The sequence below is a fragment of the Triticum aestivum genome, chromosome 2A (assembly GCF_018294505.1).
Source record: "Triticum aestivum cultivar Chinese Spring chromosome 2A, IWGSC CS RefSeq v2.1, whole genome shotgun sequence".
NCBI lineage: Eukaryota > Viridiplantae > Streptophyta > Magnoliopsida > Poales > Poaceae > Triticum > Triticum aestivum.
In genome coordinates this window covers 716552385-716568497 of record NC_057797.1, presented here as the reverse complement: position 1 = coordinate 716568497, position 16113 = coordinate 716552385, and the positions used below count along the sequence as shown (strand labels likewise).

The 16113-nt window shown below is 42.2% G+C and overlaps 1 protein-coding gene across 1 annotated transcript; it reads left to right on the top strand.

The window, feature by feature from the left end:
• Positions 1-5221: 5221 nt before the first annotated feature.
• On the top strand, positions 5222-6115 carry LOC123186134 (hevamine-A-like). The gene has a single exon (XM_044597923.1). It carries the CDS (start codon positions 5222-5224, stop codon positions 6113-6115), a length of 894 nt encoding a protein of 297 aa, XP_044453858.1.
• The last annotated feature ends 9998 nt before the right edge of the window (positions 6116-16113 follow it).

The following is a 16113-nucleotide window of genomic DNA, read 5'->3' as shown; positions in this document are numbered from 1 at the left end:
CTTTCATCTGATCCATATGATTGGCACGTCCTTGTGTTGTGTGAGGATTTATTTTATTTCCCCTTGTGATTTTTAAGTTATTATGTGGTGCCGGACTGTCGTGTGTAATATAAATAAATTTTTACTTCGATCTTTCATTCCATTATCTAGTAGCGTTTTCAAATGAGGAAATGTGGACTAATGATAATTAGTTCAACATGAAAAGGTTTGCATGTCATGGCTGGTTTTCATTTATATTAAATGGTGTTGGGTGCACAGAGAACAAATGCAAAAGCCTCTTTCGAAAAAAGATGCAAAAAAACAAAGAAACATCAAAGAGGCAGCACAATAAGAGAAATCCTCACCCACGCCCATAAATAATACTCCCTCTGTCCCAAAATAAGTGACTCAACTTTGTACTAACTTAAGTAGTAGAACATTACTCACCGCATCCCATGGTGGGATCGAACAAAGTCAAAACACACTAAAAATCTAGAGCTGTTAAAATCATAGAATGCTCAAATGAACAATGATAAGGCGGCAAGAATCTCATAAACAAACTCGCGTGCGTAGGCGGATGAGGATGAAGTCAGGGATGCACGATTTTACCTGGGTTGAGGCCCCCATGTGGGTAAGAATCCTAGTTATTTTCTTTGTCTTCCCTTATGATCTTAATCCAAAAGTATGATGGTGGTTAACATGAATTAAACCATAACAATCTAGATTCTTGCAATAGATCTACATATTTTGCCACAATGTCGATGCAGAGCGCTTCTTGCATCGTGGTGTTGTAGTGGTGTTAAACTAGCTTGTTCTTCTGCTTCTACCTATGGGTCCTTGTGTGTAGGTGTTCTACTATGGTATGCAAGATGAGGAACCTCGACATAACTCCTAACCATAGAGGAATAATGCATAGCTTCCTTAATCTTGATGAACCCGCACTCATCCATGCAATCTTTCCTATCTGCTCCAGTTTCCATGAGCCAAACATGCCGGAAGGGAAGGTTCCATAGCTCTTCAGGACTTGTACATGGATATGCCTTCCATGGGCTTGATGTCTTGTGTGCATAACCATATTTATAAGAAATACGAGTATAAATGTTGATAGACCTCATGAGTAGCATCAGTTCTCGTTGAGGCGATTGTACGATCCTTTGTGGTGATGGGCGTGTTGAAATCATGACCATCGAGCATTGAGACAACCAGACTCACCATACATCATCAATGTTGTATCGACATCTTGCTTGTGCACCTCGCAAAATCCCGAACTACCGCTAATGAGTCCAAAACGCATCACATCATTTTGGCTCGTTTGTTTCATATCCTCATAGTTAGGCTCCCATATTATGTTCTACTAGCATGATGTGCGTGCATTGCTATGAAACTATAACACACGAGGACATATGTCACTAGCTTAGGAAGTCGTTAAAACATGTTCATACCCTACAACCTTTGCATGTGGTTCATGATTTAAGAAAAAGGAAAACATGCAATGCCAGATCTTGCTGCAGGTATTTGAGAATCTTAAACGGTCATAGTAGGTTCTTTACAAGACACAATATTTCAAATGTTTAAACATATGAGAATATGCATTAGTAAGTTGATTGCACAAGGTTGTGGATCGGGTAGGAGGAGAAGCTCAATTCGATTACTATTTTTTCATCTCTTGTTATGTCATATAGAACTGGAAACAGTTTTTGATGGGATATTCGATTACTATTCGACTACAAAGAACCACCTCCGATGGAGGCATCGAAACGGTTTTTGATGGGATATTTGGACTCCTTGATATCGCTCAAATATTCAGATGAGGAGCTTCTGAAAGGTAAATAGGTTGTTGCATATTGTTTGCCCGAACCGCAAGTGATACCATCTGTTGCTCACAACATCGCATGGGTTTTTCCTATGGAGGGTTGGTCAAAGCTCAACGTTGATGGTTCTTGGTCTTTAGATGGGAAGGCAGGAGCTGGCATGGTCCTCCGAGACAACAAGGGCCAGATCATATATACATCATGCAGGGAGCTCTTTTCATGCAGGAATGCATTGGAGTCTGAACTAAGTGCATGTATGGAGGGTCTCTCACTAGCAATTAAGAGAACGGAGCTACCTATTCAGGTCGAAATGGACTCACGGGAGGCCTTGAACATGATCACAAATGATTCGCCTGATAGGTCACTGTTCTCATCATTGGTAAAGGAAATCAAGCACCTGAGGAGTCTTCGTAATACTATTTTCAAGTATGTTCATCGTAGTCAAAATAATGTTAGTGATTTTTTGGCAAATTTTGCTAGAACCAAGAGTAGAACAGTAGTGTGGCTTAACTCTGGTTTATCAGAGGTCATTGAACTTTGTAATGCAGACTGTGGACTTACCACTTGAGTAATACAAAGTTTAAACTGCAAAAAAAAGAACTGGAAGAACTCAGTTGAGAAGAGAAACTAAAAATATTAGTGTAGTTATTTATTTGTGTTAGGAACCACATGTGAGTAAAAGTATATTTATTTATTTATATCTCTTCGAAGATTGTTAGTCCCACATATAGGTAGGGATGCATCTGTTTATTGGTGAAGATTGTTGGTCTCACATGTGGACTGACCGCCAACGCCAACCTTTATAGTTGGAAAAGACCGAACGCTTGTTTATGTCTGTTTTGCATAAATACTAGTTTTCAGGCATTTTAACCAGAGCACTGCATAATCCTTAGTTTTTATAGGTTTTGTTAGTTTTGCTTTATCTTTTCTGTGTGTTTTCAAATTCCCATGTGATGGTGTCCTGGATTAGGGGTGCACACCACGTCGGCCTGTCATTCATGGGTCGGCCGAGGACCCAACAACAACTGAAGAATGGGACACACATGCTCTGGCCCTCGGCGTGCTCAAGATGGGATCCTCCAAAGACTTGGTGTATACTTCAAGGCATATTCAAATGATCTACATGTTATCCCTAGTTGTAGCCGACATCCTTATAACCCTACATACCCCTGGTGCCTATAAAGCCGAGGAGTTTAGTCTGTACAGGAAAGATTTTGAGAGGTTAGAGGTCATGTATATGTCTCGAGGTATATCATCATGTACTTTGTACCCCATCCATGATCAATATAACAAGAGCGGGACATAGGGTTTTACCTCTTCGAGAGGGCCCGAACCTGGGTAAATACCGTGTCCCCTTTCTTCTCGTTACCATCGTGCCAAGATCACCAGCTTGGGACCCCTACCCGACATCCGCCGATTTTAGTACCGACATTGGTGGCCCATGCAGGTCTCGTTGTGTGGTCACAAAGGCTCGATGGCTCGCCTTCAGATCAGCGACGGCATCGATTGTGGGAATATCATTTTCCACGGCCAACTTTTTGCCTTCGACAACATTGTGTTGCACGCCAACTCGACGGGCCACCTCAGCCAAATTGAGAACCTTCCTCCAGGCCAGATCATCAGGTTCGGCAATCTGGAGTACGCCACGGATATCCGTGGAAAACTTGCTTTCTCGGACTGGCTGTCAGACCGGTCGGAGGATACTGCCAACATTGCCGCCCTAACACCGGATTCAATCTCGGGACAGGGCCTCGGAGGCACCCATGCTTCGGATGTGGCCTTGAGCACAGATCTAAGGAGGATGAGTACTTTCACGTCGGATTCATGGATTTGTCTTTGCCCGATGATGACGAAGATGAGGATGAAACAACAATGATGGGGGCGATACTTAAAGAAATGTGTGAGGAGGAGCATGTTCTTAACTTTAAGGGTTCAATAAATGGACATCGAGTGTTGAATGAACAAGGCACAGGGGCATATGAATATGTACAATGACTACTTTGCCCCTGATGCGCTTTTTGAAATCTAATTTCAATGTCGGTTTCGGATGTGACAACCATTGTTCATGCGCATCTACTGACCAAACACGTGTTGAACATTTTTGCATAACAGTAGAACATTTTTTAGATACAGGTTGAACATTTTTTAGATACATGTTGAACATTTAGCAAAATACGTATTGAACGCACATTGAATAATTTTTTAATACGTGGTAAATATGTTTTAAATACAAAGCTAACATTTTTAAACGCATGGTCAGCATTTTCAAAAATGTCATCAATATTATTTTTTAAACATGCAAACATCTGTAAAGTGTTAGAACAATGGTTAATATTATATATGTATTATTTGACTTACAAGAAGCAAGATATAGGCGTGCCCCCGTACCCTTCATGTGAGACCACTCATTAGGCTTTGAGCACGCCAGACAGGCGAAAGTAGCAAACTAATATCTGGTTGGATGGTTAGGAGAATAATGGTATTCTCGGCCCATCAGATTTCAAGTTCTAGACTTGACATCGGAGTTCGTATTTTTCTAGATTTATTACAGACCTACCGGTGACGTGCCTTTAGTGCGAGGAGACGTTATGGTCGACTACAAAGATGTCTGTGGCGACTTTATCAATCTCAAAATGATGTATTGGCTCAGTCTCTCGGAGATGCTCATAAGATAAGGTGAGCGTGTGTGTGTTTGTAAGAATGAGTGCATATGCATATGTATGAATGTCTGCCTCTATACTATGTCAAAGAAAGACGAAGAGACGAAAATATACCCTTAAGAAAACACGACATGACGAACGTGAACTGTACAAGATTTATCTCTTACTCCCTCCGTTTCTATATATAATTTCTTTTAGATATTCTAATATTGACTACAAATGAAGCAAAATACTCTAAAATATGTCTATATATATTCGTATGTTCGTATGTAGTCTATATAAAAACCTTTAAAAGTATTTATTTTATATTTAAAAACGGAGGGAGTATATTGTACGGCTTCTATTATTCTGTTCTTAATCGCTTTTCTGATTATTACTCTGTTCTTAATCGCTTAGTTTGCCGTCGCCAACACAGAGCTGTTGTACGCCTCTTCTTATTCTATACAGGTGCCTTGCACGTCCTTCTGTTCAACTAGTACAAGATAATCTCTTACAAGTTGATGGTGTAGTACAAAATCACGAACACCGTCGCCGTTAAATCGAAGCTGCCAGCAGAGCGCGTTCACAAGTGTTCATCCATGTGCCCAACAAGTCACGCATAAGCATACACAATACGGGGGTGCCAGATTTCACACGAAGAGTGCCCTCGTATATAAGCCAACCATCCCAGCACAAACTCACCACACGCAGCAAAACAAAAGCAATACTCCTACATCTGAAGACATCAACAGTGGAGAGAAGAGTCCAATAGGAACAAATATTGCCCCAGAGATGGCTACTAGGTCATCTCTGCTGCAACTGTTGGTCGTGGCAGTAGCCGCGGCGCAGTTTCTCGGGTCGGAAGCCGGCGGCATTTCCATCTACTGGGGTCAGAATGGTGGAGAGGGCACGCTGGCTGCAACCTGCGCCACTGGCAACTACAAATTTGTCAACATCGCCTTCCTTTCCTCCTTCGGCAATGGCCAGCCGCCAGTCCTCAACCTGGCAGGCCACTGCGTCCCAACCAACGGCGGGTGCGCTAGTCTAAGTTCCGACGTCAAGTCATGCCAGAGCAACGGCGTCAAGGTCATGCTCTCCATCGGTGGCGGAGCAGGCGGTTACTACCTTTCCTCGTCCCAGGACGCTAAGAATGTCGCGACGTACCTGTGGAACAACTTCTTAGGAGGTACGTCACCTTCGCGGCCTCTCGGTGATGCAGTCCTCGATGGCATCGACTTCGATATCGAGGGCGGTACACCCCTGCACTGGGACGATCTTGCAAGGTTCCTAAAAGGGTATAGCAACTCCGGCAGGAGAGTGTACTTGACTGCCGCGCCACAGTGCCCTTTCCCTGATGCATGGGTGGGAGGCGCCCTCAACACCGGTCTCTTTGACTATGTGTGGGTGCAGTTCTACAACAATGCTCCTTGCCAATATACTTCAGGAAGCACTTCCAATCTAGCTGATTCATGGAAGCAGTGGTTGACCGTTCCTGCAAAGCAGATCTTCCTTGGTCTCCCGGCATCACCTGAGGCTGCTGGGAGCGGGTTCATCCCGGCTGATGACCTAAAGTCTGATGTTCTCCCATTGATCAAGAGTGCGGGGAAGTATGGTGGGATCATGTTGTGGTCCAAGTATTATGATGACCAGGATGGCTATAGCTCTTCGGTGAAGAATGATGTTTGAGAGGTTTGCCTTTCATCTGATCCATATGATTGGAACTTTCTTGTGTTGTGTGAGGATTTATTTTATTTCCCCTTGTGATTTTTAAGTTATTATGTGGTGCTGGATTGTCGTGTGTAATATAAATAAATTTTTACTTACTTCGATCTTTCATTCCATTATCTACTAGCATTTTCAAATGAGGAAATGTGGACTAATGATAATTAGTTCAACATGAAAAGCTTTGCATGTCATGGCTGGTTTTCATTTATATTAAATGGCGTTGGGTGCACAGAGAACAAATGCAAAGCCTCTTTTGAACAAAGCTGCAAAAAGCAAAGAAATATTGAAGAGGCAACACAACAAACCCAATCCCCACCCACGCCCATAAATAATAGAAAATTACTCACCCCATCCTATGGTGGGATCGACCAAAGTCAAAACACACTCCAAATCTAGAGCTGTTAAAATCTTAGAATGCTCAAATGAACAATGCTAAGGCTGCAAGGATCTCGGAAACAAACTCGCGTGCGTATGCGGATGAGGATGAAGTCAGGGATGCACGATTTTACCTGGGTTGGGTAAGAATCCTACTTATTTTCTTTGTCTTCCATTATGATCTTAATGCAAAAGTATGATGGTGGCTAACATGAGTGAAACTATAACAATCTAGATTCCTGCAATAGATCTACATATCTTGCCACAATGCCGATGCAAAGCGCTTCTCTGCATCCATCTACATCATGGTGTTATACTGGTGTTAAAATAGCTTGTTCTCCTGCTTCTACCTATGGGTCCTTATATGTAGGTGTTCTACTGTGGTATCCAAGATGAGGAACCTAGACCTAACTCCTACCGACAAAGGATTAAGGCATAACTTCCTTAATCTTGATGAATGTGCACTCAACCACGCAATCTTTCTTATCTGCTCCAGTTTCCATAAGCCACACATGTCGGAAGGGGAGGTTCCATAGTTGTTTAGGACTTGTACATGGATATGCCTTCCGTGGGTTTGATGTCTCATGTGTATAATCATATTTATAAAAAAACGAGTATATATGTTGATAGACCTCATGAGTAGCATTAGTTCTCGTTGAGGTGATTGGACGATCCGTTGTGGTGAAGGGCGTGTTGACACCATGACCATCGAGCACTGAGACAACCAGAATCATCATACATCCTCATCGTTGTCTCGACATCTCGCTTGTGCACCTCACAAAATCCCCTGCTACCCCTAATGAGTCCAAAATGCATCATATCATTTTGGCTCATTTGTTGCATAGCCTCATAGTAAAAACACCATATTATGTTCTACTAGCATGATGTCTGTGGATTGCTATGAAACTATAAAATACAATTAGATAGGTCACTACCTTAAGAAGTCGTTAAAATATGTTCATACCCTATAACCTTTGCATGTGGTTCATGATTAAAAAAAGCAAAACATGCAATGCCAGATCTTGTTGCAGTCAATTGAGAATTTTAAATGGTCATAGTAGGTTGTTTACAAGACACAACATTTCATAAGTTGAAACATATGAGAATATGCATTAGTAAGTTGATTGGACAAGGCCGTGGACCGGGTAGGAGGACAAGCTCTAACCGATTACAATTTTTTCACTCTCTTGTTGTGTCATATAGAACTGGAAGAACTCAGTTGAGAAGAGAAACTAAAAATATTATTGTAGTTGTTTATTTGTGTTAGTTCACACATGTGAGTAAAAGTATATTTACTTATTTATCTTTCTTCGAAGATTGTTGGTCCCACATATAGGTAGGGATGTATTTGTTTATTGGTGAAGGTTGTTGGTCTCACATATAGGTATGAATCAATGGTTTTTGTCGAGCTTTGAGAACAATGGGATTACAGAAAAACGATCTTATTATTCAATGCTATGAGAAGTAGTGCTAGAGAATGTTACGGTTGTTGAAATATTGCTAAAGAATGTTGGCAAGATGGCGGGGTCATTATTTTCAAGGCTGAGGATAGAACGCATAGTCGGCATTCTTCCTCTTGAGAAGATCGTGGAAGGAAACTCTACTAGAAGGCAATCTCCGATCATATATAGGATGTCTTGCAAATTACATAGTGGGTGTTTTTTTTCTTATGTTTATTTATATGGTCAATGGTGCACTATCATGTGTGTGACATCGCATACAGTTTTGTAAGAACAATACACTCTTCCTGAAGGAAAAAAAAGGTTCCTCGAGCCGTCCACGGTTGACAGTATGTGATATCTCCATAATATTACAGGCGACTTTTTAACCATATGGATATCTTCATATCACGTACCATAACTCTCAAAACCGTCTACGATATGTCTAGTGTCGTAGACAACTCACAAAAATATAATCGCAATTCACCCAAACATGGTTGACACAAAATTAAGAACCATACAATTGAACTATTCATCATACTCAAGCATCCAACACAAAACTGACCACTCTTTATAATGTGTGCATATGTACAAGGAACTAAGTTATTGTTGTTTATATTCCTGGAAGTAGAATTATTTAGCTAGGAAATTTGGAAATGGTTAGGCATGAAGATGAAGAAATATTTTTACAAAAATGAAACCAAATTTCAGTCTATCATCTTCATAATTGGCCTCATGGCAGTCATTTTCTCCATCATTTCGCACAATCTTAACGCCAAGGTCCAAAACACACTAGCACAGTAATACATAAAATACCCGAGAGGATTGTACTTGAAGACAACAACTTCACTAAGAAATAGGTGATCATTCAGGGATGCTATTTGGTCTAACCCAATAAAAAGTTTGTCTATGGTTTCTCACCCTCAAGCTAACACCTTCAAGAAGAATATCGTCGTCACATGTACGTTATAGCTAGATCACAAGTTTTCACCAGCAAAAGGACAAACTCATTTCTCAATTCGCCAAAGCCATCATCCACCATCTCTACCTTTCGGTGCTTGCTCACAGACAACACTATGCTAGATGGCTTCTTCCGCAAAAAGAAAAAAACATTGTACCATGATCTCATACAAGAAAGAAATCTGGTTGCTCGCCCTGGAATCGGTGGATAGATTTTCTCAGAGGTAGGGAAGCCGACATAGTTGCCTCCTGAAGCCATCGAGCCTCTGTCCAATGTCAACAATTAATGCAAGCAAGACTTTCTCCCTCATCTTGTTTGCAAATGTCATTACATATCGGTATGATGTAATGAATTGTATAAAATGTGCATTTGGATGTACATGACTACTAGTACAATGATTGGACTTCTACTTTAGAAGAAACATAATTTTTTAAGAATATCAAACACCTCAGAAAATCATTTGAGTTTCAAGGTGCATTTGTTTTGTTTCTATCGATTTTTTTACGCTCAAGAACCTCCTCCAAAACCAAGGGGCTACTCGCCATGATGTGCTTGTACCCGCTAGTATGCTAAGTAGTACTTCCTATGATGATGTAATAAATTTAAAACACACATCCTTAAGCCGACCTCAGTGTTGTTGTTACGCCAATGCCAATGTTGCGGTGACGGTCATCATATCCACGCTCTTGCACGGTTTTTCTTCGCATATCACATCTTGAGTGTCTCTATTGTTGGGGAACGTGGTAATTTCAAAAAATTTCCTACGCACACGCAAGATCATGATGATGCACAACAACGAGAGGGGAGAGTGTTGTCTACGTACCCACGCAGACCGACTGCGGAAGCGTTGACACAACGTAGAGGAAGTAGTCGTACGTCTTCCCGATCCGACCGATCCAAGCACCGTTACTCTGGCACCTCCGAGTTCTTAGCACACGTACAGCTCGATGACGATCCCCGGGCTCCGATCCAGCAAAGCGTCGGGGAGGAGTTCCGTCAGCACGACGGCGTGGTGACGATCTTGATGTTCTACCGTCGCAGGGCTTCGCCTAAGCACTGCTACAATATAATGGAGGTGGAATATGGTGGCAGGGGGCACCGCACACGGCTAAGGAACGATCTCAATGATCAACTTGTGTGTCTAGGGGTGCCCCCTGCCTCCGTATATAAAGGAGCCAAGGGGAGGGGGCCGGCCGGCCAAGGAAGACGCGCCAAGGGAGTCCTACTCCCTCTGGGACTAGGATTCCTCCCCCAATCCTAGTTGGAGTAGGATTCGCTGAGGGGGAGAGAGAGAGGGGGGGCGGCCACCTCTCCTTGTCCTAATAGGACTAGGGGAGGAGGGAGGCGCGCGGCCCATCTTGGGCTGCCCCTTCTCCTTTCCACTAAAGCCCATTAAGGCCCATACAGCTCCCGGGGGGTTCCGGTAACCTCCCGGTACTCCGGTAAAATACCGATTTCACCCAGAACACTTCCGATATCCAAACATAGGCTTCCAATATATCAATCTTTATGTCTCGACCATTTCGAGACTCCCCGTCATGTCCATGATCACATCCGGGACTCCGAACAATCTTCGGTACATCAAAATGCATAAACTCATAATAATTGTCATCGTAACGTTAAGCGTGCGGACCCTACGGTTCGAGAATAATGTAGACATGACCGAGACACGTCTCCGGTCAATAACCAATAGCGGGACCTGGATGCCCATATTGGCTCCTACATATTCTACGAAGATCTTTATCGGTCAGACCGCATAACAACATACGTTGTTCCCTTTGTCATCGGTATGTTACTTGCCCGAGATTCGATCGTCGGTATCCAATACCTAGTTCAATCTCGTTACCGGCAAGTCTCTTTACTCATTCCATAATACATCATCTCGCAACTAACTCATTGGCTGCAATGCTTGCAAGGCTTATGTGATGTGCATTACCGAGAGGGCCCAGAGATACCTCTCCGACAATCGGAGTGACAAATCCTAATCTCGAAATACGCCAACCCAACATGTACCTTTGGAGACACCTGTAGAGCTCCTTTATAATCACCCAGTTACGTTGTGACGTTTGGTAGCACACAAAGTGTTCCTCCGTTAAACGGGAGTTGCATAATCTCATAGTCATAGGAACATGTATAAGTCATGAAGAAAGCAATAGCAACATACTAAACGATCGGGTGCTAAGCTAATGAAATGGGTCATGTCAATCAGATCATTCAACTAATGATGTGACCTTGTTCATGGTTAGGAAACATAACCATCTTTGATTAACGAGCTAGTCAAGTAGAGGCATACTAGTGACACTAAGTTTGTCTATGTATTCACACATGTATTATGTTTCCGGTTAATACAATTCTAGCATGAATAAACATTTATCATGATATAAGGAAATAAATAACAACTTTATTATTGCCTCTAGGGCATATTTCCTTCAGTCTCCCACTTGCACTAGAGTCAATAATCTAGATTACACAGTAATGATTCTAACACTCATGGAGCCTTGGTGCTGATCATGTTTTGCTCGTGGAAGAGGCTTAGTCAACGGGTCTGCAACATTCAAATCTGTATGTATCTTGCAAATCTCTATGTCTCCCACCTGGACTAGATCCCGGATGGAATTGAAGCGTCTCTTGATGTGCTTGGTCCTCTTGTGAAATCTGGATTCCTTTGCCAAGGCAATTGCACCAGTATTGTCACAAAAGATATTCATTGGACCCGATGCACTAGGTATGACACCTAGATCGGATATGAACTCCTTCATCCAGACTCCTTCGTTCGCTGCTTCCGAAGCAGCTATGTACTCTGCTTCACATGTAGATCCCGCTATGACACTTTGTTTAGAACTCCACCAACTGACAGCTCCACCATTTAATGTAAACACGTATCCGGTTTGCGATTTAGAATCGTCCGGATCAGTGTCAAAGCTTGCATCAACGTAACCTTTTACGGTGAGCTCTTTGTCACCTCCATATACGAGAAACATATCCTTAGTCCTTTTTAGGTATTTCAGGACGTTCTTGACCGCCGTCCAGTGATCCACTCCTGGATTACTTTGGTACCTCCCTGCTAAACTTATAGCAAGGCACACATCAGGTCTGGTACACAGCATTGCATACATGATAGAGCCTATGGCTGAAGCATAGGGAACATCTTTCATTTTCTCTCTATCTTCTGCAGTGGTCGGGCATTGAGTCTGACTCAACTTCACACCTTGTAACACAGGCAAGAACCCTTTCTTTGCTTGATCCATTTTGAACTTCTTCAAAATCTTGTCAAGGTATGTGCTTTGTGAAAGTCCTATTAAGCGCCTTGATCTATCTCTATAGATCTTTATGCCTAATATGTAAGCAGCTTCACCGAGGTCTTTCATTGAAAAACTCTTATTCAAGTATCCCTTTATGCTATCCAGAAATTCTATATCATTTCCAATCAGTAATATGTCATCCACATATAATATCAGAAATGCTACAGAGCTCCCACTCACTTTCTTGTAAATACAGGCTTCACCGAAAGTCTATATAAAACCAAATGCTTTGATCACACTATCAAGCGTTTATTCCAACTCCGAGAGGCTCGCACCAGTCCATAAATGGATCGCTGGAGCTTGCATACTTTGTTAGCTCCCTTTGGATCGACAAAACCTTCCGGTTGCATCATATACAACTCTTCTTCCAGAAATCCATTCAGGAATGCAATTTTGACATCCATCTGCCAAATTTCATAATCATAAAATGCGGCAATCGCTAACATGATTCGGACAGACTTAAGCATCGCTACGGGTGAGAAAGTCTCATCGTAGTCAACCCCTTGAACTTGTCGAAAACCTTTTGCGACAAGTCGAGCTTTGTAGATAGTAACATTACCATCAGCGTCAGTCTTTTTCTTGAAGATCCATTTATTCTCAATTGCTTGCCGATCATCGGGCAAGTCAACCAAAGTCCATACTTTGTTCTCATACATGGATCCCATCTCAGATTTCATGGCTTCAAGCCACTTTGCGGAATCTGGGCTCACCATCGCTTCTTCATAGTTCGTAGGTTCATCATGATCTAGCAGCATGATTTCCAGAACAGGATTACCGTACCACTCTGGTGCGGATCTCGCTCTGGTTGATCTACGAGGTTCAGTAGTATCTTGTCCTGAAGTTTCATGATCATCATCATTAGCTTCCTCACTAATTGGTATAGGTGTCGCAGAAACAGTTTTCTGTGATGTACTACTTTCCAATAAGGGAGCAGGTACAGTTACCTCGTCAAGTTCTACTTTCCTCCCACTCACTTCTTTCGAGAGAAACTCCTTCTCTAGAAAGGATCCATTCTTAGCAACGTATGTCTTGCCTTCGGATCTGTGATAGAAGGTGTACCCAACAGTCTCCTTTGGGTATCCTATGAAGACACATTTCTCTGATTTGGGTTCGAGCTTATCAGGTTGAAGCTTTTTCACATAAGCATCGCAGCCCCAAACTTTAAGAAACGACAACTTTGGTTTCTTGCCAAACCACAGTTCATAAGGCGTCGTCTCAACGGATTTTGATGGTGCCCTATTTAACGTGAATGCGGCCGTCTCTAAAGCATAACCCCAAAACGATAGCGGTATCAGTAAGAGACATCATAGATCGCACCATATCTAGTAAAGTACGATTACGACGTTCGGAAACACCATTGCGCTGTGGTGTTCCGGGTGGCGTGAGTTGCGAAACTATTCCACAATTTTTCAAATGTACACCAAACTCGTAACTCAAATATTCTCCTCCACGATCAGATCGTAGAAACTTTATTTTCTTGTTACGATGATTTTCAACTTCACTCTGAAATTCTTTGAACTTTTCAAATGTTTCAGACTTATGTTTCATTAAGTAGATATACCCATATCTGCTTAAGTCATCTGTGAAGGTGAGAAAATAACGATATCCGCCACGAGCCTCAATATTCATCAGACCACATACATCTGTATGTATGATCTCCAACAAATCTGTTGCTCTCTCCATAGTACCGGAGAACGGTATTTTAGTCATCTTGCCCATGAGGCACGGTTCACAAGTACCAAGTGATTCATAATCAAGTGGTTCCAAAAGTCCATCAGTATGGAGTTTCTTCATGTGCTTTATACCGATATGACCTAAACGGCAGTGCCACAAATAAGTTGCACTGTCATTATCAACTCTGCATCTTTTGGCTTCAACATTATGAATATGTGTGTTACTACTATCAAGATTCATCAAAAATAGACCACTTCTCAAAGGTGCATGACCATAAAAGATATTACTCATATAAATAGAACAACCATTATTCTCTGATTTAAATGAATAACCATCTCGCATAAAACAAGATCCAGATATAATGTTCATGCTCAACGCTGGCACCAAATAACAATTATTTAGGTCTAATATTAATCCCGAAGGTAGATGTAGAGGTAGCGTGCCGACCGCGATCACATCGACTTTGGAACCATTTCCCACGCGCATCGTCACCTCGTCCTTCGCCAGTGTTTGCTTAATCCGTAGTCCCTGTTTCGAGTTGCAAATATTAGCAATAGAACCAGTATCACATACCCAGGTGCTACTGCGAGCTCTAGTAAGGTACACATCAATAACATGTATATCACATATACCTTTGTTCACCTTGCCATCCTTCTTATCCGCCAAAAACTTGGGGCAGTTCCGCTTCCAGTGACCAGTCTGCTTGCAGTAGAAGCACTCAGTTTGAGGCTTAGGTCCAGACTTGGGTTTCTTCTCCTGAGCAGCAACTTGCTTGCCGTTCTTCTTGAAGTTCCCCTTCTTCTTCCCTTTGCCCTTTTTCTTGAAACTAGTGGTCTTGTTAACCATCAACACTTGATGCTCCTTCTTGATTTCTACCTCCGCAGCTTTCAGCATTGCGAAGAGCTCGGGAATAGTCTTGTTCATCCCTTGCATATTATAGTTCATCACGAAGCTCTTGTAGCTCGGTGGCAGTGATTGGAGAATTCTGTCAATGACGCAATCATCCAGAAGATTAACTCCCATCTGAATCAAGTGATTATTATACCCAGACATTTTGAGTATATGCTCACTGACAGAACTGTTCTCCTCCATCTTGCAGCTATAGAACTTATTGGAGACTTCATATCTCTCAATCCGGGCATTTGCTTGAAATATTAACTTCAACTCCTGGAACATCTCATATGCTCCATGACGTTCAAAACGTCGTTGAAGTCCCGATTCTAAGCCGTAAAGCATGGCACACTGAACTATCGAGTAGTCATCAGCTTTGCTCTGCCAGACGTTCATAACATCTGGTGTTGCTCCAGCAGCAGGCCTGGCACCCAGCGGTGCTTCCAGGACGTAATTCTTCTGAGCAGCAATGAGGATAATCCTCAAGTTACGGACCCAGTCCGTGTAATTGCTACCATCATCTTTCAACTTTGCTTTCTCAAGGAACGCATTAAAATTCAACGGAACAACAGCACGAGCCATCTATCTACAATCAACATAAACAAGCAAGATACTATCAGGTACTAAGTTCATGATAAGTTTAAGTTCAATTAATCAAATTACTTAAGAACTCCCACTTAGATAGACATCCCTCTAATCCTCTAAGTGATCACGTGATCCAAATCAACTAAACCATAACCGATCATCACGTGAGATGGAGTAGTTTTCAATGGTGAACATCGTTATGTTGATCATATCTACTATATGATTCACGCTCGACCTTTCGGTCTCCGTGTTCCGAGGCCATATCTGCATATGCTAGGCTCGTCAAGTTTAACCTGAGTATTCTGCGTGTGCAAAAACTGGCTTGCACCCGTTGTAGATGGACGTAGAGCTTATCACACCCGATCATCACGTGGTGTCTGGGCACGACGAACTTTGGCAACGGTGCATACTCAGGGAGAACACTTCTTGATAATTTAGTGAGAGATCATCTTATAATGCTACCGTCAATCAAAGCAAGATAAGATGCATAAAAAGATAAACATCACATGCAATCAATATAAGTGATATGATATGGCCATCATCATCTTGTGCTTGTGATCTCCATCTTCGAAGCACCGTCATGATCACCATCGTCACCGGCGCGACACCTTGATCTCCATCGTAGCATCGTTGTCGTCTCGCCAATCTTATGCTTCCACGACTATTGCTACCGCTTAGTGATAAAGTAAAGCATTACATCGCGATTGCATTGCATACAATAAAGCGACAACC

Excerpts from the sequence above, each read along its gene's own strand:
- LOC123186134 (XM_044597923.1), top strand. The coding sequence starts at position 5,222 with ATGGCTACTAGGTCATCTCTGCTGCAACTGTTGGTCGTGGCAGTAGCC.